This window comes from Saimiri boliviensis, chromosome 7, assembly GCF_048565385.1.
Source record: "Saimiri boliviensis isolate mSaiBol1 chromosome 7, mSaiBol1.pri, whole genome shotgun sequence".
NCBI lineage: Eukaryota > Metazoa > Chordata > Mammalia > Primates > Cebidae > Saimiri > Saimiri boliviensis.
In genome coordinates, this window is record NC_133455.1 from 9,515,202 (window position 1) to 9,541,026 (window position 25,825).

At 42.6% G+C, this 25,825-nt stretch overlaps 1 protein-coding gene and 1 non-coding gene across 7 annotated transcripts in view; both read left to right on the forward strand.

Moving 5' to 3' along the window:
• Nucleotides 1–25,825, forward strand: part of SBNO1 (strawberry notch homolog 1) — an 81,990-nt gene that overhangs the window by 44,937 nt on the left and 11,228 nt on the right. For all 6 annotated transcript variants that reach the window (XM_074402084.1, XM_074402085.1, XM_039471631.2 and 3 more), the window contains 14 exons: nt 1,476–1,673; nt 2,133–2,300; nt 2,392–2,567; nt 2,963–3,094; nt 5,803–5,938; nt 8,158–8,270; nt 8,373–8,444; nt 10,171–10,270; nt 13,922–13,996; nt 15,495–15,641; nt 15,766–15,860; nt 15,954–16,046; nt 21,223–21,360; nt 23,159–23,235. In XM_074402084.1, the coding sequence (XP_074258185.1) occupies nt 1,476–1,673; nt 2,133–2,300; nt 2,392–2,567; nt 2,963–3,094; nt 5,803–5,938; nt 8,158–8,270; nt 8,373–8,444; nt 10,171–10,270; nt 13,922–13,996; nt 15,495–15,641; nt 15,766–15,860; nt 15,954–16,046; nt 21,223–21,360; nt 23,159–23,235 (1,720 nt within the window). The remainder of the gene's footprint in view (nt 1–1,475; nt 1,674–2,132; nt 2,301–2,391; nt 2,568–2,962; nt 3,095–5,802; nt 5,939–8,157; nt 8,271–8,372; nt 8,445–10,170; nt 10,271–13,921; nt 13,997–15,494; nt 15,642–15,765; nt 15,861–15,953; nt 16,047–21,222; nt 21,361–23,158; nt 23,236–25,825) is intronic.
• On the forward strand, nt 11,810–11,916 carry LOC120365111 (U6 spliceosomal RNA). Its single transcript, XR_005580130.1, has one exon. It is a non-coding gene; the product is annotated as a U6 spliceosomal RNA (small nuclear RNA).

A 25,825-nucleotide genomic window follows, 5' to 3' on the forward strand; every position in this document is an offset into this window, starting at 1 on the left:
TATTAAAACCTGTGTCTTTCTATTGTCAGACCTATTTTTTAATATATGTAGAGTTGGGTGTTTCAGTAGTCTTTAAAAGAGCTTTTTTTTTTTTTGAGGCAGGGTCTCCCTCTGTCTCCCATGCTGGAGTGCAGTGGCACCATCTTGGTGCACTACAGCCTCCACCTCCCGGTACAGGGAGCTGGGATTACAGGCATGCACCACCACACCCTGCTAATTTTTGTATTTTTGGTAGAGACAGGGTTTCACCATGTTGGCCAGGCTGGTCTCGAACTCCTGGGCTCAAGCAGTGTGCCCACCTCAGCCACCCAAAGTGCTGGGATTGTAGGCATGAGCCATTACCCAGACCTGTTTGGCTTTTAGAAGTTAACTTCGGCCTGGTGCGGCGGATCACCTGAGGTCAGGAGTTCTAGACTAGCCTATAATCAATGTGGAGAAACCCAGTCTCTACCAAAAAATACCAAAAAAATTAGGCATTGTGGTGTATGCCTGTAATTCCAGCTACTTGGGAAACTGAGATAGGAGAATCGCTTGAACCCGGGAGGCGGAGGTGTCAGTGAGCCAAGATCATACCATTGCTCTGCAGCCTGAGCTATAGAGAGAGAAACCCTGTCTTCAGAAAAAAAAAAAAAATAAGTTCTCAATCTGTGCACAGTGACTCATGTCTGTAATCCCAGTACTTTGAGAGGCCAAGGTCGCAGATCACTTGGTGTCAGGAGTTAAAGACCAGCCTGGCCAACATGCCAAACCCCATCTCTTCTTAAAATATAAAACAGCTGGGACTGATGGCAGGGGCACCTTATAATTCCAGCTATGCAAGAGGCTGAGGCAGGAGAATCACTTGAACTCAGGAGGCAAAGGTTGCAGTGAACCAAGATCATGCCACTGCACTTTAGCCTGGGAGACAGAGTGAGACTGTCTGGCGGGGAAAAAATAGCTGGTCATGGTGGCATGTACCTATAGCTCCAGGTACTGAGGAGGCTGAGGTGGGAGGATTACTTGAGCCAGGGAAGTTGAGGCTGCAGTGAGCTACGATTGTGCCACTGCACTCTAGCCTGGGCAACAGAGTGAGGCCTTGTGTCCAAAAATAAAAAGGTTTTATGAATCAATTTTCTGAGTATGTCAATAAACCTATAATTACTAGACCTCCAGTAGGACCACAGTCAAATTGTGGCTGTGCCCGAGGTTCTGCTCTTACTCTGTTGTTCTGAATTTGTTTTGAAACTTGCGCACTTGAAAGCGATCTTGACTTAGTACTTAATGTATCTAATTTCTTCTTGAGAATAAATGTTTATAACCGTATTTCTTATGGAAGTCCAAAAGGTTACCACTGATTTTTAAATTCTGTTTTTTCTTTGACTTAAATAAATGCTTTTCCTTCGCACTTTTCATTTGAATTAATTCATGAACTAAATAAGTACTGGATCTTAAGAACATTGAATTTGGGCTGACTCTCTTGATTGTGTTGGGGGTAGGTGAAGAAATAACTCGAGAAGCCAAAAAAGCACGAAAAGTAGGTGGACTTACCGGTAGCAGTTCTGATGACAGTGGAAGTGAATCTGACGCCTCTGATAATGAAGAAAGTGACTATGACAGCTCTAAAAACATGAGTTCTGGAGATGATGATGATTTCAACCCATTTAGAGATGAGTCTAGTGAGGATGATGAAAATGGTAAGTTTATCAATATATTGAATATACACTAAAGCATAGTTAATATTTTAGTGTATTTAAAAATGGGATATTAAACCTTTTTTTTGTACAGTACAAATGATCACACAGATTCTAATCTTTGCTTGGTGGAGAGCTCCAGGCTTACCTGCCTTCTGGAGGTTCTTTCATGTATGTGAGAAGATAACCTCAATTTTTGTGCAGTTATTTTTAACCTGAAAACATGGATTTGTACCCCATGGTTTATCAATGGACCAGTGTAGGTGGTGACAGGTTATCAGTTATTAAGTTATGCCACTGCACTTTAGCCTGGGAGACAGAGTGAGACTCTGTCTGGACAAAAAAAAATTAGCTGGTCATGGTGGCATGTGCCTGTAGTCCTAGGTTTCAAAGGCTGTTCCCTTTAAAGAGTCTGTACTTTTTTAACAAATGATTTGGCGTATATCTTCCCTTAATGCTCAGATCCCTGGTTAATCAGGAAAGATCACAAGAAAAACAAAGAGAAGAAAAAGAAGAAAAGTATAGATCCAGATTCTATTCAAAGTGCCTTATTAGCATCAGGTCTTGGATCAAAACGACCCAGTTTTTCATCTACACCAGTTATCTCACCTGCTTCTAACAGTACACCAGGTATCCATGTAGAAACTTACTTGTTGAAATATGGTTTTAAACAAAAATAGTTAAACTTTGTATTGACTTTTAACAAATGTTCTTTATCTAGCTAACAGTAACACCAACAGTAACAGCAGCCTTATAACAAGTCAGGATGCCGTGGAAAGGGCTCAGCAGATGAAGAAAGACCTGCTTGAAAAACTAGAAAAATTAGCTGAAGACCTCCCGCCTAATACCCTGGATGAACTTATCGATGAACTTGGTGGCCCTGAGAATGTTGCCGAGGTAAATATGCCTGTATGTCTTGGTGACATTTTTGCCATTTGAACCCCTATAAAATGAGTTGTATTTTGAGTGTTATTACATAATAATCTAATTTTTTTAGATCGTAGATTTCTTGTTCTACTTTAGTTGCCATCCCAGATCCAGTGAAGTGCTGCCTCTAGTATCTGAGTGTCTGTCCCAAGCCACTGTCCTGGTTACTGCACTTGTCACACAGCTTTTGTGATCGTGGCCACACGTCAGCTTTTTCCAGGGACTGTGTTGTACTGTTCTGTATCCTCCAGTGCCTGGTGCAGCACAACGTGTGCTTTTATTTCCCAAGTGTCTTTAAGGAAAGAGGCACTGAGTCCATGCCCCGCAGTCAGATACCTTCATTGTAATGACGTTGGCTCCCTCAGATGACTGGCCGCAAGGGACGGGTTGTGAGCAATGATGATGGAAGCATATCTTATGAATCAAGATCTGAACTTGATGTGCCTGTGGAAATACTAAACATCACAGAAAAACAGCGATTTATGGATGGAGATAAGGTATGTTTTTCTGGGATGCTTCTCAGTGAAGCGTTATCTTTAGAAGGGATTTTTTTTCCTTTTAATACAAGTTCATTGAGTATTGTCATTCTGTATTTTTCGGTAATTACACATGCTAAATATTTTACCTGTTTTTATTATTTTGTCATTGCATATAGTAAGTATAGGCCTGGTGCAGTGGCTCAGGGCTATAATCTCAGCACTTTGGGAGGCTGAGGCAGATGGATTGCTTGAGCTCTGGAGTTTGAGACTAGCCTGGGCAACATGGTGAAACCCACTCTCTACTGATAATACAAAAAATCAGCCGGATGTGGTACTGCATGCCTGTAGTCCCAGATGCTCAGAAGGCTGAGGTAGGAGGTTAGCTTGAGCCTGGGAGGTGCCGGTTGCAGTGAGCTGAGATTACACCACTGCACTCTGGCCTGGGTGACAGGAGCTATTATGCACATTTTTTTAGTGATTGCGCATACTCACTGAATACATGTTTTTATTACTGTATCATTGAATGTAATGAGTGTTGTATATTATGCATAGAATTAGATCTGACTCTTGAGTGCTTTGGAGGCTTTTGAAATATTTAATCGTGATATAAAAATACTATGTTCTCTTAGTTCATCTTGGTATTGTGATATCTGTTGTTACTCTAGTGTCATTCTGATTTTGAGTCTAAAATATTTATGCATGTCCATATTATTAGTAACTTTGGTTTCAGTGTTTATTGCTATATCATGTTATATTAAGGTGATTTACTATAAATGGCTTATAGATTAGACTCTCATATTCGACCGTTGTAGAGATTTTGGGTGCCTCCAGACAGAGTCTTCCTCTGTCGCCCAGGCTGGAGTGCACTGACATGATCTCAGCTCACTGTTACCTCCACCTTCCAGGTTGAAGTCATTCTTGTGAGCCTCCTGAGTAGCTGGGACTAAAGGCGCATGCCACCATGCTTGACTAATCTTTTTGTTGTTTTGTTTTTGTTGCCTAATCTTTGTGTTTTTCGATAGAGGTTTCACCATATTGGCCAGGCTGGTCTTGAACTCCTGACCTCAAGTGGTGCACCCACCTTGGCTTCACAAAGTGCTGGGATTATAAGCATGAGCCATCGCTCTTGCCCAGAGACTCTTACTGTAGACTTTTTGTTTGTTTGTTTGAGACAGAGCCTCACTTTGTCCCTAAGGCTGGAATGCAGTGGTGTTATCTCGGCTCACTGCCATGATCTCAGCTCACTGCCACCTCCGTCTCCTGGCTTCAAGAGATTCTTGGTCCTTGGCCACCTGAGTAAGCTGAGAATACAGGCACACACCACCACACCTGGCTAATTTTTGTGCTTTTAGTAGAGACAGGGTTTCGTTATATTGGCCAGGCTGGTCTTGAACTCCTGACCTCAAGTGATCTCCCTGCCTCAGTCTCCCAAAGTGCTAGGACTACAAAAGTTCAAGACCAGCCTGGGCAACACAGTGGGACCCCCCCTCTACAGGGGAAAACAGTCATGTGATGGCATGTGCCCAACAGTCCCAACTGCTGAGGAGGCTAAGGTAGGAGGATTGCTTGAGCTTGAGAGGTGAAAGCTGTAGAGAGCTGTGATTGCACCACTGTACTCCAGCCTGTGTGAAAGAGTGAGACCCTGTCTCAAAAATGTATAGATAGATAGATACAAAAGATAATGTTATATATTTTCAAGATTGTAGGTAGAGGTATTAGTTATTTCATATAATTGCTTCATGAATCTAGGCCCATATGCGTTAGGAATTACATTAGTTGGAATTAGTTTTGGTTGTTAAATAGCAGAAAATATAAAGTCTATTAAGTATTGACTTCAGTAAGATAGATGTGGCCAGGTGCAGTGGCTTATGCATGTAATGCCAGGACTTTGGGAACCCAAGGCGGGTGGATCATGAGGTCAGGAGATTGAGACTGTCCTGGCTAACACAGTGAATATTCCTTCTCTACTAAAAATACAAAAAAAAATTAGTTGAGCGTGGTGGCGTGCACCTTTAGTCCTACCTACTTTGGAGGCTGAGGCAGGAGAATTGCTTGAACCTGGGAGGCAGAGGTTGCAGTGAGCTGATATCACACCACTGCACTCCAGCCTGGGTAACAGAGCCAGACTCCGTCTCAAAAAAAAAAAAAAAAAAAATGCTGGGCATGGTGGCGGGCGCCTGTAATCTCAGCTACTCAGGAGGCTGAGACAGGAGAATCGCTTCAACCTGGGAAGCAGAGGTTGCAGTGAGCCAAGATCATAGCCTGGGCAAGAGTGAGACACCATCTCAAAAAAAAGAAAAAGATGCTTATTTCTTTCATGGATACATTCGGGTAGGTAGAGCAGGGCTTGTATGCCCCTTTGAAGCCCAGGCATCTTCCGTATTGTCTATTAAATTATATTGACATCCGTTTCCAAGTTACTTCTGCATTCCAAGATAGCTGTTCCAGACCTTGTCAGTACCTCTAAATTTTACGTAACAGGGAGGAGACAAGGGGATGAGAAGGGCATGTCTCCTCCTTTTAGGGACATTTCCTGGGCATCATACATTTTACCTACACCCTTCTAGCTGGAGAATGTTCACACTTAGCTGTAAGGAAGACTGGGCAATAAAATTGGAAGTCTTTTTATTGAGAAAGAGAGTAAGTGGTTTGCTAAAGAACTTCTTTTAAGACACTGGCCTGCTTGTTATGCAAAGGTGATTTTATTTCTCTTATATTTGATATAGAATATTGCTATCATCTCAGAAGCTGCCAGCTCGGGTATTTCATTACAAGCAGACAGGAGAGCTAAAAATCAAAGGCGAAGAGTTCATATGACTTTAGAATTACCTTGGAGTGCTGATAGAGCAATTCAACAATTCGGTAAGTTCCTACACTGGATTTTACTTAATGGATAGCTAGGAATCATTGGATCATTGGGTAAATTTATGCATATTAAAACATAGGTTTAGGCCGAGCACAGTGGTCTGTAATCCCAACACTTGGGAGGCCACTGTGGGAGGATAACCTGAGTCTAGGATTTTGAGACCAGCCTGGACAACATGGTGAGACCCTGTTTCCACCAAAAGAAAAAACTAAGCCAAGCGCAGTGGCTCACACCCATAATCCCAGCATTTGGGAGCTGAGGCCGGATCACTTGCGGTCATAGTTTGAGACCAGCCTAGCTAACATGGTGAAACCCCGCCCCTACTTAAAATACAAAAAATTAACTGGGTGCGATGGCACACGCCTGTAATACCAGCTATTCAGGAGGTTGAGGCAGGAGAATCACTTGGACCTGGCAGGTGGAGGTTGCAATGAGTCAAGATCGGTACACTGTACTCCAACCTGGGCAACATTGGGAGACTCCATCTAAAAACAATAAAAATAAATAAATAAATGGATGGATGGATTGGATGGACTGATGGATAAGCTGGCTGGGTGTGGTGGTGTGTGCCTATAGTCCTAGCTACTCAGGAGGCTGAGGTAGGAGGATTACTTGAGTCCAGGAGTTCATGGTTGCCATGAGGTATGATTGCATCACTGCACTCTAGCCTGGGTTATAGAGCGTGACCTTGTCACAAGAAAAACTAAAAAATCTATGTTTAATGTCTTTTCAGTTTTTTTTTGTTTTTTTTTTTTTTTTTTGAGACCGAGTTTCGCTCTTGTTACCCAGGCTGGAGTGCAATGGCACGATCTCAGCTCACCGCAACTTCCGCCTCCTGGGTTCAGGCAATCCTCCTGTCTCAGCCTCCCAAGAAGCTGGGACTACAGGCGTGCGCCACCATGCCCAGCTAATTTTTGTATTTTTAGTAGAGACGGGGTTTCACCATGTTGACCAGGGTGGTCTCAATCTCTTGACCTCGTGATCCACCCGTCTCGGCCTCCCAAAGTGCTGGGATTATAGGCGTGAGCCACCGCGCCCGGCCTTTTCAATTTTTTTTTGACGCAGAGTTTTACTCTTGTTGGCTAGGCTGGAGTGCAATGGCACATTCTCAGCTCACTGCAACCTTTGTCTCCTGGGTCCAAGCAATTCTCCTACCCTAGCCCCTCAAATAGCTGGGATTACAGGCATGTGCCACCACATCCAGCTAATTTCTATTTTTAGTAGAGATGGGGTTTCTCCATGTTGGTCAGACTGGTCTCAAACTCCTGACCTCAGGTGATCTGTTTGCCTCCGCCTCCCAAAGAGCTGGGATTACAGGCATGAGCCACCGCACCCGGCCAGTGTCTTATATCTTATAACTCAAAATCTCAGATTTTGCCTTTAAGGAGTGTTAGATATACCTTATAGTATATGGTGCATTATGAATTCAATTTTTGTCTATTTACAAGTTGTAAAAAATATATATACATGGTAGTGGGAATTTATGGGGTTCTAAGAACAGGGCTCCTCATAAAACTTTAGGATGTATTAGATCTATGTCAGTGAAGTTGCTATTTCCATATGTTTTTCAAACTTCAGTAGCTTTACCAAAGGCACGTAGCTCCTCCCTTCATCTTCATGTTCTTGTGACCAGTGATTTGAAAACCTGTCTGGGGAGAATCATGATGCACATAAGCTGTGCATCAGCAACGTGTGGTTAACCAAAATTGGGGTAGCAATGCTAATACTTCTATCATTGAGCAGTTTTATGGCAGGTTTAGTGTTACTCTGTATATGGAGCTCTTTCAAGCCAATATTTTCTTCTTTTTTTTTTTTCCCCAGACAAAGTCTCGCTCTATCCCATCCCCCAGGGCAGAGTGCAGTGGTGCAATCTTGGCACACTGCATGTGCCCCCATGCCTGGCTAATTTTTGTATTTTTAGTAGAGATGGGGTTTCACCATGTTGGCCAGGCTGGTCTCGAACTCCTGACCTTGTGATCTGCCTGCCTTGGCCTCCAAAAGTGTTGGGATTACAGGTGTGAGTCACCGCGCCCAGCCCTATTTTTGATTTTATAATTCTGTTGTGTTTTGTTAAATTTTACATTTTCTGTAAGTTTTCTTGTTTAATGGTTTCCCAATACCAGTTTAGTGTTAAATGCCAGGAATCCATCTCAGAATATTCTGTCTCTGTCCAGTGAACACAATCAGTGATCTTTTAAAAACAATTTTGTTGCAGGACGAACTCATAGATCAAACCAAGTTACTGCTCCCGAGTATGTCTTCCTGATTTCTGAACTGGCAGGAGAACAAAGATTTGCATCTATTGTTGCTAAAAGACTTGAGAGTTTGGTGAGTTTTAGAGTTGTGTGGCTTTTTGTAAAAGATGATCTCTGGTACCTATTTTCTGCTTAAAGGTTACCTATGCCTTGATTTAAATTTTTGTTTTGATAGGGGGCACTTACACATGGCGACAGAAGAGCAACAGAATCTAGGGATCTGAGCAGGTTCAACTTTGACAATAAGGTACATTTCAACTTCCAGTATCTCTGAAAACTTCAGATAGTGTATGGTGCCTGTAGGGAACAAAAAAGAAAAGTAGTTACTGTCTAAAACAAAACTGCCTCTTTTGTGGGTTTGCTTTAAAATCATGGCTTCCTGTAAGACATAGAATTTCACGTGTAAGTTAGAGTACGTGTGAGTGATCAGTACAGCAATATAGTTGTCTTTTCATTGCTTTTGGAAAACAGGAGTAAATGGAAATGAATTCACTGAGTTATCAGAAGTAAAGGAAGTTAATTTTTCTTGTTCATTATATGCAGAGGCATGAACTAGCAGTATAAATAAAATATACGTAACAGCCAGGCAGTGTGGCTCACACCTGTAATCCCAGCACTTTGGGAGGCCAACGTGGGTGGATCACCTGAGGTCAGGAGTTCGAGACCAGCCTGGCCAACAACATGGTGTAATTATGTCTCTACTAAAAAAGTACAAAAATTAGGCGGAGGCGTGGTGGCTCACGTTTGTAATCCCAGCACTTTGGGAAGCTGAGGCAAGTGGATCACCTGGTGTCAGGAGTTAAGACCACTTTGGTCAACATAATGAAACCACATCTGTACGAAAAATGCAAAATTAACCAGGCATGGTGGCACCTGCCTGTAGTCCCAGCTACTTGGGAGGCTGAGGCAGGAGAATCGCTTCAACCCAGGAGGCAGAACTTGAAGTGAGCTGAGATCACAACCTGGGATACTCTGTCTCAAAAAAATACACCAAAATTAGTCTGGAGTGGCCATGCATGGTGGTTCATGCTTGTAATCCCAGCAATTTGGGAGGCCGAGTCGGGCAGATCACAAGGTCAAGAGATCAAAATTATCCTGGCCAGTGTGGTGAAACCCTATCTCTACTAAAAACATAAAAAATTAGCCTGGCATGGTGGCACGCACCTGTACTCCCAGCTACTCAGGAGGCTGAGATTGGAGAACCTCTTGAACCCAGGAAGATGGGGTCGCAGTGAGCCGAGATTGTTAACACTCCAGCCTGGGTGACAATAGCAAAACTCTGTCTCCAAAAAAGAAAAAACAATAAACGTGTAAGATAATCGAACTGATTTTTTTTTTTTTTTTTTTTTGAGACGGAGTTTTGCTTTTGTTGCCCAGGCTGGAGTGCAGTGGCCTGATCTCTGCTCACTGCAACCTCTGCCTCCTGGGTTCAACCAATTCTCCTGCCTCAGTCTACTGAGTAGCTGGGATTACAGGCATGCAACACCTCACCCAACTAATTTGTATTTTTAGTAGAGACCGGGTTTCTCCATGTTGATCAGGCTGGTCTCAAACTCTCGACCTCAGGTGATCTGCCCACCTTGGCCTCCCAAAGTGCTGGGATTACAGGCATGAGCTACTGTGCCCAGCTGAGAATTGATTTTTTTGAATCTTTGGTACAGTAGTTGTTTTGTTTTCAGATGGAGTTTTGCTCTTGTTGCCCAGGCTGGAGTGCACTGGTGCAATCTTGGTCAGGTTGATCTTGAACTCCTGACCTCTGATGATCCAAAAGTGCTGGGATTACAGGCGTGAGCCACCACGCCCTGCCAGTAGTTTTATAGTATTTAGGTGGGGTCATGTGATTAAAAGAGTATCCAAATGCTGAAACTGGTTAAAGGTTTTGATTTATTTTTTTCTTTTTTCTTTTCGGTTTTGTTTTTGTTTTTGTTTTTTGTTTTTTGTTGTTGTTTTTTTTTTTTTTTTTTTTTTTGCAGTATGGAAGAAATGCTTTAGAAATTGTCATGAAATCCATTGTGAACTTGGATTCCCCTATGGTATCACCACCTCCAGACTATCCTGGAGAATTTTTTAAAGGTAACTTAAAAATACTCATTACAATGACAAAGATATATTCAAACCTTTTCTAATAGTTCTAACATTTGCTGTCATTTTAGTTTTTTTTCTTTGGACATGAATTGTATAAAACTTTCTAATTAATGGTTATTAGTACACGTAAGTGTCTTATTTTAAATAGCTTTATTAAAACAAATTTTATTCAAATGAAGGTCCTCTTACTCTTGATACAGTGAAAGCATGTTTGTCTTTTTTTTTTTTGAGACGGAGTTTCGCTCTTGTTACCCAGGCTGGAGTGCAATGGCGCGATCTCGGCTCACTGCAACCTCCGCCTCCTGGGCTCAGGCAATTCTCCTGCTTCAGCCTCCTGAATAGCTGGGATTACAGGCATGCGCCACCATGCCCAGCTAATTTTTTGTATTTTTAGTAGAGACGGGGTTTCACCATGTTGACCAGGATGGTCTGGATCTCTTAACCTCGTGAGCCACCGCGCCCGGCCGCATGTTTGTCTATTAATAGATTTAATAGAGGAAAGTCATGTTAGTACATTCAGTAAAATCACTTTGCCAAATAGGTTTAAAATTTTATTTTAAAGTTGAAAAATTCCCTAGGTAAATAATTTGTGAGTATTGATTGGTGGGAGTGGGAAGTTTGGATGAAATAAGATTGGCCATGAATTCACAGTTGTTTAAACTGAGTGAGATACATGTGGCTCACAGATTTTTGTTTTGTTTTGTTTTTTTGAGGCAGTCTTGCACTGTCACTTGGGCTGGAGTGCAATGATGTGATTGATCTCAGCTCACTGCAACCTCTACCTCCTGGGTTCAAGTGATCCTCCTGCCTCAGCCTCCCAAGTAGCTGAGATTACAGGCACCTGCATCACGCCCAGCTAATTTTTTGTATTTTTAGTAGAGATGGGGTTTTACTATGTTGGCCAGGCTGGTCTCAAACTCCTGATCTCGTGATTCACTTGCCTCAGCCTCCAAAAGTGCTGGCATTACAAGTGTGAGTCACCATGCCCGGCCGGAAATGTTCATATTTTTTGAAAAGTATAGGATTTGCAATATGGATCTGAGAATTTTTATTTTTATTTTACTACCTAAGACTTTTTATATTTACAGTACAAATCTTGTATGTGCAATGTCTGTAGAATAGATCATAACCTACTCTGTAAGTGTAAGTAGTCTAGATGAATTTGGTAGTCCAGGGAAACTGAATATATTTTGTACAATTAGTAGTTGTAAGATATGGAGACAGAGTCTTGCTCTGTTGCCCAGCCTGGAGTGGTGTGATCTCAGCTCACTGCACCCTCCGAGACCAGGTTCAAAGGATTCTCCTGCCTCAGCCTCCCAAGTAGCTGGGATTACAGGTGCCTGCCACTGTGCCTGGCTCATTTTTGTATTTTCAGTAGAGATGGGGTTTCGCCATGTTGGCCAGGCTGATCTTGAAATCCTGGCCTGATGTGATCTGCCCACCTTAGCCTCCCACAATGCTGATATTATATATATGAGCCACCACACCCAGATGGAGTTAGCATTTTTCACTAGAAAATCCTTTTGGGTGCTCGCTTCGGCAGCACATATACTAAAATTCGAACGATACAGAGAAGATTAGCATGGCCCCTGCACAAGGATGACACGCAAATTCGTGAAGCGTTCCATATTTAAAAAAAAAAAAAAAGAAAAAAAAAAAGAAAATCCTTTTGGTACGTTAGCACATACTGATATGTGTTGTTAACAGTTAATATTGACATACTAATTACGGGTGTTCATCATTACTCTCAGCTTTCTACAAAAGCAAAACAATCTTAACCCTACACCTTCTCTCCTTTTGATCATAAGAGGGAGTGTCAAAACAACTGGGCGTGGTGGCTCATGCCTGTAATCCCAGCACTTTGGGAGGCTGAAGTGTGAGGATTGCTTGAGCCTTGGAGGTAGAGGCTATAGTGAGCTGTGATGGCACCACTGCATTCCAGCCTGGGTGACAGAGATCCTGTCTTAGAAAAAAAAGGAGAAAAAAAGACTCCTTGATTTATTTCTAACTTCTTAACATTACATGTTATGGCTAGGCGCAGTGGCTCATACCTGTGACCTCAGCACTTTTGGAGGCCAAGGGAGGTGGATCATTTAAGCTCAGGAGATCAAGACCAGCCTGGGCAACACGGTGAAAACGCATCTCTAAAAAAATAGAAAAACGGCTGGGCGTGGTGGCTCAAGCCTGTAATCCCAGCACTTTGGGAGGCCAAGGCGGGTGGATCACGAGGTCAAGAGATCGAGACCATCCTGGTCAACAAGGTGAAACCCCGTCTCTACTAAAAATACAAAAAAATTAGCTGGGCATGGTGGTGCGTGCCTGTAATCCCAGCTACTCAGGAGGCTGAGACAGGAGAATTGCCTGAACCCAGGAGGCGGAGGTTGCGGTGAGCCGAGATCGCGCCATTGCACTCCAGCCTGCGTAACAAGAGCAAAACTGCGTCTCAAAAAAAAAAAAAAAAGAAAAACGTTAGCCAGGCACGGTGGTGCACGCCTATAGTCCCAGCTACTCAGGAAGCTGAAGTGGGATGATCCTTGAGCCTGAGAAGCGGAGGTAACAGTGAGCCAAGATGATGCCATTGCACTCCAGCCTGAGGAACAGAATGAGACTCCATCTCAAAATATAGATAGATAGATAGATTACTTGTTTATTATAAGTAATGTAAATAATCTCACAGCTGGGTGAGGTGGCTCAAGCCTATATTCCCAGCACTCTGGGAGGCCAAGGCAGAAAGATCACCTAAGGTCAGGAGTTTGAGTCCAGCCTGGCCAACAAGGCCAGTCTCTACTTAAAAATAAAAAATTAGCCAGGTGTGGCCAACATGGCCTGTCTCTACTTAAAAATACAAAAATTAGCCAGGTGTGGTGGCGTGCACCTATAGTGCCAGCTACTTGGGAGGCTGAGGCAGGAGAATCATTTCAACTCAGGAGGCAGAGGTTGCAGTTGCGTTGAGCCGAGATCTCACCATTGCACTCCAGCCTGGGTGACAGAGCAAGACTGTCTCAAAAAAAAAAAAAAAAAAAAAAAAAGTCGCCGGGCGCGGTGGCTCAAGCCTGGCTTTTAAATATATATCAGTGTGGGCCGGGCGCGGTGGCTCAAGCCTGTAATCCCAGCACTTTGGGAGGCCGAGTCGGGTGGATCACGAGGTCAAGAGATCGAGACCATCCCGGTCAACATAGTGAAACCCCGTCTCTACTAAAAATACAAAACATTTAGCTGGGCATGGTGGTGCGTGCCTGTAATGCCAGCTACTCAGGAGGCTGAGGCAGGAGAATTGCCTGAACCCAGGAGGCGGAGGTTGCGGTGAGCCGAGATCGCGCCATTGCACTCCAGCCTGGGTAACAAGAGCGAAACTCCGTCTCAAAAAAAAAAAAAAGAAAAGAATCTAAAAGTAGATAATGAAGAGAGTTAATAATATGGTCCCCATAATCCTTCTTCCATCCTCACTTTCCTAGGTCACAGATGACAGTGTAAACAGGGGCAGTTCTTTCCACATTTTCCCAATATTTATCTAAAACACCAAGATTTGGTTTTTTTTTTTAATGGCGTGATATTACTTACAACATACTTGTCTCACTTAACGATACATTGCAGACTTCCCTTATAATTTATGAGTCACAGTTGATCCTGTTCTTACAGATGTTCGACAAGGACTGATAGGAGTTGGTCTGATAAATGTAGAAGATCGCTCAGGAATTCTTACTCTTGATAAAGGTACTACTATTAACTTTGTGTAGGTGTGTAACTGTTGCTATAGTATTAAAGTTCATTATGACATACGCTTTCCAGCTGAAGGGGATGCTTCATCTTCCTGTAACATTCTGGGTGATTTTGGCTGTTGTAGGGTACTCATAAGAGATCCATAAGTAGAGCAGTGGTTTTCAACACCGGCTGCTAATATGATGAGCTCTCAAGCGTTTAAAAATTACTGAAGTGGGCTGAGCATGGTGGCTCATGCCTGTAATCCCAGCAGTTTGGGAGGCCGAGGCAGGCAGATCATGACGTGAAGAGTTTGAGACCAGCCTGGCCAACATGGTGAAACCCATCTCTACTGAAAACACCAAAGAAAATTAGCCAGGTGTGGTTACAGGTGCCTGTAATTCCAGCTACTCAGGAGGCTGAGGCAGGAGAATAACTTCAACCCAGGAAGGTGTAAGTTGGAATAAGCCGAGGTTGCACCATTGTACTCTAGCTTGGGCAACAGGAGGGAGACTGTGCCTTAAAAGAAAAAAATTTACTGGCTGGGCGCTGTGGCTCACGCCTGTAATCCTAGCACTTTGGGAGGCCGAGGTGGGTGGATCACCTGAGTTCAGGAGTTCAAGACCAACCTGGCCATTGTGGTAAAACCCCACCTTAAAAAAAAAAGAAAAAAAATTTACTGAAGTCAGGGATGGAACTCAGAACTGGTAGCAAAGGCCCAGACTAATTGTGCAGCTACAGTTGCGAATTCAGTATTAAAGAACCAACTTTCTTTTTCTTTCTTTCTTTTTTTTTTTTTTTTTTTGAGATGGAGTTTCTTCACTCTTGTTGCCCAGGCTGGAGTGCAATGGCGAGATCTCAGCTCACTGCAACCTCCACCTCCCGGCTTCAAGTGGTTTTCCTGCCTCAGCCTCCCAAGTAGCTGGGATTACAGGCATGCACCACCACTCCCAGCTAATTTTGTATTTTGAGTAGAGACAGGATTTCTCCATGTTCATCAGTCTGGTCTTGTACTCCCTACCTCAGGTGATCTCCCCACCACGGCCTCCCAAAGTGCTGGGATTACAGGGATGAGCCATTGTGCCCAACCCCAACTTTCTTATATACCAAATTGTGTTTATACTTTTCTTTTTTTTATTTTTATTTTTATTTATTTATCTATTTTTTAAAAGAAGGGGTTTCACCATGTTGGTCAGGCTGGTCTTGAACTCCCGACCTCAGGTGATCTGTCTGCCTTGGCCTTTAAAGTGCTTGGATTACAAGCGTGAGCCACCACATACTTTTCATAAATAAGGCTGAAGATGTAAAAATTCAATTTGACAAACTTTTTGAGCATGTATTGCGGTGGTGCTAATTGCTAGAGAGAGAAATGGACAGATTATAGTCTTACTGTGAGGACAATGCAAGAAAGACTTTTAGAAGAGAAAGTGGGACTTGAACTAAGCCTAGATGAATAAAAATTTTTAAGTTATTCATTTGAATGCATGAAATCGTTCATCTTTTGTCATTACAGATTATAACAACATAGGAAAATTCTTAAATAGAATTTTAGGCATGGAGGTACATCAGCAGAATTCATTATTTCAGTATTTTGCGGACACGCTTACTGCAGTTGTCCAAAATGCAAAAAAAAATGGAAGATATGATATGGGAATCTTAGGTAAGTAGGAAACATTTCCCCCCAACATCCCCAGGGAACATGTGGAATAAATTGTTTAAACATCATGTGTATACTTGATAAAAATGTTCTTTTTACATTTATATGTTTCTTTTTCTTGTTCAAGATCTTGGTTCTGGAGATGAAAAGGTGAGGAAAAGTGATGTTAAAAAGTTTCTGACTCCAGGATATTCAACCTCTGGCCACGTAGAATTATACACAGTAAGTTTAGAAAATGTTGTACATGTGGAAGTATCATCTTCCCATGAGAGGCATTTACAGAAATGAGTTTAAATTTTGTTATTTCTTTTACAGATAAGTGTAGAGAGGGGAATGTCATGGGAAGAAGCTACTAAGATTTGGGCCGAACTGACAGGACCAGACGATGGCTTTTACTTGTCATTGCAAGTACGACTTTTCCTTTAAATGCTAGCTACTCATATATAATGCTTCTTAATGGCCGGCATTGTAATTATTTTTTCACTTTGTGCCTGTTTCCCAGTTGTGTTTAGCTTTCTCTGTTTTGGTAATTCATCATTGTAATGGCAGGCTTGTCCATTTGTATTACGTTTTCACTTAATGCATTTTAAAGGATGTTACTAGAGGCAAGTTTCAAATTGTAACATTTTTTTTTTCCTTGATTCAGAATTCCACTCTTTTCACCCAGACTAGAGTGCAGTGGCGCAATCTCGGCTCACTGCAACGTCGACCTTCCGGGTTCAAGCAGTTCTCCTCAGTAGCTGAGATTGCAGGTGCCTGCCACTAGCCCGGCTATTTTTTATTTTTTATTTTATTTTATTTTATTTTTTCCAGTAGAGATTGGCTTTCACCATGTTGGCCAGGCTGGTCTTTTACTCCTGACCTCAAATGATTCACCCGCCTCGGCCTCCTGAAGTGCTGGGATTACAGGCATGAGCCATTGCACCTGGCTGAATTGTTACCATTTTCTTAAATTAAGCCTTTTTTCATAAGACAGGAGACTTGCTTTAGTCTTAATAATGCTTTATGTCTTGAAGACTCATTTTTCAGTTAATAAAACACCTAAATATTTCGGTTATGATTTATCTCTCTGGACAGAACTTAGGGGTGTGTGTGCGCACCCATATCTATACATATTTGTGTAGACGTATATGTATATACACACATACACACATATACATATGGAACAGTATCTTGAGTTTTATATTGACTTACCGTATTCAAATCCAAGACTACAGAATTTTTATTTCACCAATTTTCTTTTATTGTTTATTATTTTTTAATTTTTTTATTTTATTTTTTTGTGTGTATTTTATTTATCTCACCAATTCTCTAAGATATTTGGTGGTGGTGGTTTTTTTGTTTGTTTTGTTTTGTTTTGTTTTTGACAGAGTCTTACTCTTTAAACCAGGCTGGAGTGCAGTGACAGGATCTCGACTCTCTGCAACCTCCGCCTCCCAGGTTCAAGGGATGCTCCTGCCTCAGTCTCCAGAGTAGCTGGCACTACAAGTGCCTGCCACCACACCCAGCGAATTTTTTGTGTTTCTAGTGGTCAGGGTTTCTTTGCCAGGCTAGTCTTGAACTCCTGACCTCAGGTGATCTGCCTACCTCAGCCTGCCAAAGTGCTGGGATTACAGGCGTGAGCCACAGTGCCCAGCCAAGTGTTTTTTCTTATGCAAGAATCCTTGTTCTCCAGGACACAGGATGATAAAATGTTATACTAGATTTCAGTATTCTTGAAAATAATGGGTTTTAAAAAAAAAAAACAACTTGGTTTTTTTTGTTTGTTTGTTTTTGAGATGGAGTTCCGCTCTATCACCAGGCTGGAGTGCAGTGACGTGATCCTGGCTCACTGCAACTTCTGTGTTCTGGTTTCAAATAATTCTGCCTCAGCCCCCTGAGTAGCTGGGACTACAGGCCTGCACCACCACGCCCAGCTAATATTTTTTGTATTTTTGGTAGAGATAAGGTTTCACCATGTTGGCCAGGATGGTCTTGATCTCTTGACCTTGTGATCTGCCTGCCTTGGCCTCCCAAAGTGCAGAGATTACAGGTGTGAACCAGCGCACCTGGCCAAAACTTTTGTTTTTGTGTATGCTTCTCCCGTCTTAATTGTTCTGTTTCTGCATTGTGAGAGCATAGAGCAATGATGTAATGTGTTCTACCTTTGACCTTCATTTAGTCTCAGTCCTACAGTTAATTACATTTAGTGCTCATCACTCACTCCCTAGTCCTTAGGTTAATGTCTCTCTAATCATGTTGTCTCAAGCAGTGGCCTCAATCAGTTGAACTATTTTATTCATTTCTTTTTTTGTAACTATTTTATCATTTCTTTTTTTGTCCCTCAGCCTGTTGGGCTCAAATGTTCCTCCTGCTTCAACTTCTTCAGTAACTGGGACTACAGGTGTGCACCACCATGCCTAGGGGCTAATGTTTTCATTTTTCTTTTGTAGAGATGGGGTCTCACTATTTTGACCAGGCCGGTTTGAAACTCCTGGCCTCAGGTGATCCTCCCACCTCAGCCTCCCAAAGTACTGGAATTAAAGATGTGATTCACACTGTGTCTGGCCCCTTTGTTGCTTTTTTACAAGGCTCAGTAATATTTCACCGGTTGTAATTTCACCGGTTGTATATAATATATTTTGCTTTCTATTTACAAGTATGTATGGAGTGACTGACTGCAAATAAGGTTCATGGTTCTTATTTGAAGTAACTACATGTATGGTGATGCCACAGGCAGGATGAAGTTATAAATGACTGGGGTCAGGAGTCTCTAACCCTGTTCTGTGAAGGCTAGATGTGTATGGTTTTGTAGGCCATATGTGGTCCATGTTGCATGTCCTCTGTGTTCTCCTTCCTTGCTTTTTCTTCCCACCTTCCTTGCTTCCTTCCTTAAACTGTACTGTAGTTTAGGAGCCCCAGGCTAGATAGATTCCACAGGTCTAAGCTGCTGATCCTTGATCCAGAGAAAAGCTCTCAAAGGATCTGGCTCCTAGTTGAGTTGGGGTTTTTTGGTTTTGTTTTGTTTTTTTGTAATGGGATCTTGCTCTGTCACCCAGGCTGCGGTGCAGAGGCATGCATGATCACAGCTCACTGCAGCCTCAACGTCCTGGGCTCAGACAATTCCCACCTCAGCTTCGGGACCACAGGTACACTCCACCACACTTGGATAGTTTTTTTTTAATCTCTGTGTTGTCCAGGCTGGCCTCAAACTCCTAGGCTAAAATGATCCTCCTACCTTGACCTCCCAAAGTGGTGGATGAATTACAGGTGTGAGCCACTGCACCTGGCTGGCTTCGGAGTTTTTGAAATACTGATTGAACTGTAGGTTCATTTGCATGACATGTAAGAAACCATACAGATAAATATTTTGCAAAACTGTAGTGTAATATCACAACTAAGATGTTGACATTGGTAGAAGTCACATATTTTACTCAGCTATCCCCCATAGATGCAATTTTGATTGGTCCACATAGGGTTTTGTTACTGTTTTCAAGACAATCTCAAGCTCCTCTTGGGCTTGATCCATCCTCTCACCTCAATCACCTGAATAGCTGGGATTGCCGGCATGTAGCACCACACCTGGCTCTTGGTTATGATTTTTAATTTGACATTATTGCCAAAATATCAGTGTTGGTAGATTGCGGTGAAAGTCCTGATCCCCAGCTTCCCTTAGGTTGAAGGATGTGGTAATACTGGTCCTTCATTCTCTGCATGGCAACAGGTGGCTGGGCATGAGGAGTGGTGGCCCTAGAGAGTTCATTCCTGGTCTTTGTTTGCCTTTGAGCCTCCTTTGCATTAAGCAGCAATACTTCTCAGTGTGTAACCTGTGCTACCTTTAGGAAGACAATGTCAGAATCACTTTCCATTCTTCTGTGATGATTTGTAATTAACCTGACGCTGTCAAGACAGAGCCCATTGTTAAGTGTCTTAAACGCTATCCTCTAAGTTTGGATATTTCCCATCAGCTGATAAACAATTTTTTTTTGAAACGGAGTCTCGCTCTGTCACCAGGCTGGAGTGCAGTGGCGTGATCTTGGCTCACTGAAACCTCTGACTCCCGAGTTCAAGCGATTCTCCTGCCTCAGCTTCCCAAGTAGCTGAGACAACAAGCGCGTGCTACCACGCCTGGCCAATTTTTGTATTTTTAGTAGATAAGGGTTTCACTGTGTTGGGCAAGATGGTCTCGATCTCTTGACTTCATGATCTGCCTGCCTCAGCCTCCCAAAGTGTTTGGGTTACAGGCATGAGCCACCACACCTGGCCAAGAATTTTAAATGTAATCTTCACCTTACCCATTGTTTTATGACTTTACAGTAATTACATAATGTTTCTTGAGTGCAGTGGCTCACGCCTGTAATCCCAGCACTTTGGGAGGCCGAGGTGGGTCAGGAGATGGAGACCATCCTGGCTAACACGGTGAAACCCCATTTCTACTAAAAATACAAAAAATTAGCTGGGCGTGGTGGTATGAGCCTATAGTTCCAGCTACTTGGAAAGCTGAGACAGGAGATTCACTTGAACCCGGGAGGGGGAGGTACAGTGAGCCGAGATTGCGCCACTGCTCTCCACCAGCCTGGGTGACCCCGTGTCTCTCTCTATATATAAAGTTTCAAATCGTTAGAACAAGTAAAAGACCAAGGGTCTTTAATATCCACGCAGCGGCAAGTAAAATAATGTGTTTTTTATTATGAGAATTAATATAAAAAGTTAATAGTCCTGCAAACAGTGATTTATTGTGTAGAGGGCAGGGAACTCCTTTTACTTTGAAACTTTTTTTCCTTCAGTTTAACTTCAGAAATGATTGTTTAGAAACTGATCAGTCTTCATTAAAGAAGAAATGAATTTTCCAGTTGTTTTTCCTTGTGTTAAATGGAGTTCTAAGAGTAACTCCTTCCTCTTAAAGTTTCTCTTATAAATCCAACTTTAAATAGTTAAAAATATATACCTGAATCCAGCATTTGTCTAATGCTTCCCTTTCTTCCATTTTTACCTCCGTGTGTGTGGATGATTTGTTCAACATTTTCGCTTTTTGCTGTCATATATAGCTTTGCTATTTACAGACCACTTTATTATGTGATCTCTCACTTTGCCCTTCAACACCGTGACGTAGGGAAAGGCAGTACCGATGGAATAGACCAGTGCAGAGGACTGGGGCCATCCAGCGCATTCTCATTTTACTGAGAAATGTTAAAAACATACAGCAGAGGTGAAATAATTTTCTATGAAGACCCGTAATGCCTACTACCTGGATTCTACTGTTAACCATTTTAGTATGCTTGGTTTTTCTTTTCTTTCTGAGGCTGCTTGACTGGGATTCCAGGTACAGGAAACAGAAGAATCTAATTCCAAATAATTATCTGAAGATAACATTGGTCTTTAACCTTCATCTTTAGCCAGAATTAAGATCCAGTAACTGTCCTTTGGATGTGGCTGTGTTAAAGACTTTGAAACTGGTTTCCATTCTTTCTTGAAGTTAACTATCCATGTACTTACTTAGTGTTACAGTCTCAAATGATTATATTTGCTGATGTGATGGCACCAAAACATGTCTTAAAGGGTGTATTATAAAATGTTTCTGTTTTGTCTTTTTTTTTTTAAACAGATAAGAAACAACAAGAAAACTGCCATCTTAGTTAAAGAAGTGAATCCTAAAAAGAAACTTTTCTTAGTTTATCGACCAAATACTGGGAAACAGCTCAAATTAGAAATTTATGCTGATCTAAAAAAGAAATACAAGAAGGTATTTTCTAATTTGTACATTATGTTATATAAGAATACTTATTTTGGCTGGGCACAGTGGCTCACGCCTATAATCCCAGCACTTTGGGAAGCCAAGGCGGGTGGATCACCTGAGGTCAGGAGTTTTGAGACTAGCCTGGCCAAAATGGTGAAACCTCTACTAAAGATACAAAAAATAGCCAAGTGTGGTGGTACACACCGGTAATCTCAGCTGCTTAGGAAGCTGAGGCAGGAGAATCAGTTTAACCTGGGAAGCTGGGTTGCAGTAAGCCAAGATTGCACCACTGCACTCCAGTTACGGCAACAGAGTGAAACGCCATCTCAAAAAAAAAAAAAAGGAAAAGAATACTTATTTATAATAATATATTGAAACTGTTTAAGATAGTTGCTCTGGGTATGAAATTACTTTTTTTCTTACTTGGTTACTGTTTTTTTAATGAGGTCTCGCCATGTTGCAAAGGCTGCGCTGGTCTGGAATTCCTGGGCTCAGGCGATCCTTTCACATCGGCATTTCAAAGTGCCAGAATCACAGGTGTCAGCCACCACACCCAGCCTGGTTTAAGGAACATACCAACTTTTGTTATAGTTATACTAATACCGCAGTCTTTTTTTTTTTTTTTTTTTTTTTTTGAGACGGAGTTTTCGCTCTTTTTTACCCAGGCTGGAGTGCAATGGCGTGATCTTGGCTCACCGCAACCTCCGCCTCCTGGGTTCAGGCAGTTCTCCTGCCTCAGCCTCCTGAGTAGCTGGGATTACAGGCACACGCCACCATGCCCAGCTAATTTTTTGTATTTTTAGTAGAGACAGGGTTTCACCATGTTGACCAGGATGGTCTCGATCTCTTGACCTCGTGATCCACCCGCCTTGGCCTCCCAAAGTGCTGGGATTACAGGCTTGAGCCACCGCGCCCGGCCAATACCGCAGTCTTAATGTTATCATCCTTAAACTTCTAAGATGTCTCCTGCTCTTGCCCAGGCTGGAGTGCAGTAGCTTGATCTTGGCTCACTGTAACCGCCTCCCGGGTTTAAGTGATTCTCATGCCTTAGCCTCCATTGCACTCCAGCCTGGGCGACAGAGCAAGACTCTGTCTCAAAAAAAAAAAAAAAAAAAGGTAACCAGGCGCGGTGGCTCAAGCCTGTAATCCCAGCACTTTGGGAGGCCGAGGCAGGTGGATCACGAGGTCGAGAGATCGAGACCATCCTGGTCAATGTGGTGAAACCCTGTCTCTACTAAAAATACAAAAAATTAGCTGGGCATGGTGGTGCATGCCTGTAATCCCAGCTACTCAGGAGGCTGAGGCAGGAGAATTGCTTGAACTCAGGAGGCGGAGGTTGCGGTGAGCCAAGATCGCGCCATTGCACTCCAGCCTGGGTAACAAGAGCTAAACTCCGTCTCAAAAAAAAAAAAAAAAAAAAAAAAGTCCTTTTCACTACCTCTTAGTTGTATTGTGAGGATGCCTCTGTGTTTATATTTTGCAGTGATTTATAGAAAACAGTAAGTGACTGTTTTTCCTAACATTTACTATTACGTTTTATTTTATTAATATTAGCTTATATTACTATACCTAGCCATTCTCATTTGAAAGCAATTATAGTTAATTTAGTTATTTGAGAACTTTATTACATAAGAGGAACCAGCATGACAAAACTTTTCAAGTGGCATTCAGATTCAGCTAATATCGAGGGTTAAGTTTTTGGGTAGAGATTATTTTAAATTGGCTGCCTCTAGACTTACCAGATTAGGTAAGCAGTTTATTTAAAGCAATGCTATTTTCAGTGAAATTTCTCTCATTTTTACAGGTTGTCTCAGATGATGCCCTGATGCACTGGTTAGATCAGTATAATTCATCTGCAGATACTTGCACTCATGCTTATTGGTTAGTATTTTTGTGTTTCCTACCATGTTTTCCAAAATTCAATCGCGATTTAAATGTACCTTCACTCTTTACCAGTGTGTCCTCATGAATTAATGAACAGATGAGTATTGCCAGGCATGGTGTGTTCCATCAGGAATATTTACTGGACAGTTGTGGACCAGAAACTGTTAAGTTTATGTACCTCCTTACTCTTCACTGATGCTTTTTTATTTCCAACCGTTTTCTGGCAGCATGAACTTAACAGTCATCCTTTATATTAGAACTTGCTTTTTCAGCTGAGTGCGGTGGCTCACGCCTGTAATCTCAACATTTTGGGAGGCCTGGATAGCCCAGTCATCTCAGGTCAGGAGTTCGAGAGCAGGCTGGCCAACATGATGAAACCCCATCTCTACTAAAAATACAGAAATTGGCTGGGCGCGGTGGCTCAAGCCTGTAATCCCAGCACTTTGGGAGGCCAAGGCGGGTGGATCACGAGGTCAAGAGATCGAGACCATCCTGGTCAACATGGTGAAACCCCCCCGTCTCTACTAAAAATACAAAAAATTAGCTGGGCATGGTGACGCATGCCTGTAATCCCAGCTACTCAGTAGGCTGAGGCAGGAGAATTGCCTGAATCCAGGAGGCGGAGGTTGCGGTGAGCCGAGATCACGCCATTGCACTCCAGCCTGGGTAACAAGAGCGAAACTCCGTCTCAAAAAAAAAAAAAAATACAGAAATTAACCAGGTGTGGTAGCAGGCGCCTGTAATCCAGCTACTCAGGAGACTAAGGCAGGAGAATCATTTGAACCCGGGAGGCAGAGGTGTTGCAGTAAGCCAAAATCGTGCCATCGCACTCTAGCCTGGGAGACAAGACTGAAACTGGCTCAAAAAAAAAAAAAAAAAAAAGCCAGGTGCAGTGGCTCATGACTGTAATGCCAGCACTTTGGGAGGCCGAGGTGGGCAGACCACCTAGGGTTGGCTGTTTGAGACCAGCCTGACCAACATGGAGAAGCCCCATCTCTACTAAAAATACAAAATTAGCTGGGTGTGGTGCTGCATGCCTGTAATCCCAGCAACTCAGGAGGCTGAGGCAGTAGAATTGCTTGAACCTGGGAGGTGGAGGTTGCAGTGAACCAAGATCATGCCACTGCACTCCTGCCTGGGTAACAAGACTCTGTCTTAAAAAAAAAAAAAAAAAAAGTTTTAACACTTTCAAAAGTTAACCTACAAACATTTTCTTTTCTTTTCCTTTTTGAGACGGATCATGCTCTGTTGCTCCGGTTGGATTGCAGCAGCACAATCTTGGCTCACTGTAGCCTCTGCCTCCCGGGTTCAAGCGATTCTCCTACCTCAGCCTCCAAAGTAGCTGGGATTACAGGTGCCTGCCACTACACCCAGCTACTTTTTGTATTTTTAGTAGAGATGTGGTTTCACCATGTTGGGCGTGCTAGTCTCCTGACCTTTGTGATCCACCTGCCTGGGCCTTTGAAAGTGCTGGCATTACAGGGGTAAGCCACCATGTCCAGTTTGTACAAACATTTTCTAAAACATTTGCACTGGGGACAGTGCTGTGGCTTTTAGCACTTTGGGAGATCAAGAGGATTGTTTGAGGCCAGGAGTTTTGAGACCAGCCTCCTCAACACAGCAAGACTTCATCTCTGCAAAAAATTAAAAACAAACATTTGTTTTGAATTATAGCAAGAAGATGTCTTATGTGTGTACATTTAACACTGTATATTTATCTTGAATTAGTGCTAACCAGAAGGACATCTTTATTGATGAATTCTGAAAATAATTTTAACCATAAAACAAACATTGGTGGCATTTTTCCCTTTTTCTCGTTTCTTCTTTGTTGTTTGTTTGTTTGAAAGGGAGTCTTGCTCTGTCACCAGGCAGGAGTGCAATGCAGTGGCATAGTCTCGGATGACTGCAACTTCTGCCTCCCAGATTCAAGCAGTTCCCCTGACAGCCTCTTGAGTAGCTGGGACTATAGGCGCACACCACCACGCTCGGTTAGGTTTTTGGATTTTAGTAGAAACTGGGTTTCACCGTGTTGTTTAGGATGGTTTCCATCTCCTGACCTCGGGATCCACCCACCTTGGCCTCCCAAAGTGCTGGGGATTACAGGTGTGAGTCACCATGCCCAGCCTTATTTTTTCTTAAATTTAAATGTAGTCTCTCCCTCCCTTCCCACCCCTTTCCATCTCCTCTCTAGATTGCTGAGTCCTTCCCACTAATGTGATTTTAGAACAATATATTATTAATTTCATAATATAGAAATAACTGGCAGAATCTTTGCCCCCTCCCCTTTGCTTCGCTTCTCTTTTTTTTTTTTTTTTTTTTTTTTTTTGAGACAGAGTCTCACTCTGTCGCCCAGGCTGGAGTGCAGTGGTGCAATGTCAGCTCATTGCAACTTCCACCTCCTGGGTTCACACAATTCTGCCTCAGCTTCCCAAGTAGCTGGGTTTACAGGCGCGTGCCATCATGCCCAGCTAATTTTGTATTTTTAGTAGAGTTGGGGTTTCACCATGTTGGTCAGGCTGGTCTTAAACACCTCACCTCGTGATCCACCTGCCTTGGCCTCTCAAAGTGCTAGGATTACAGACGTGAG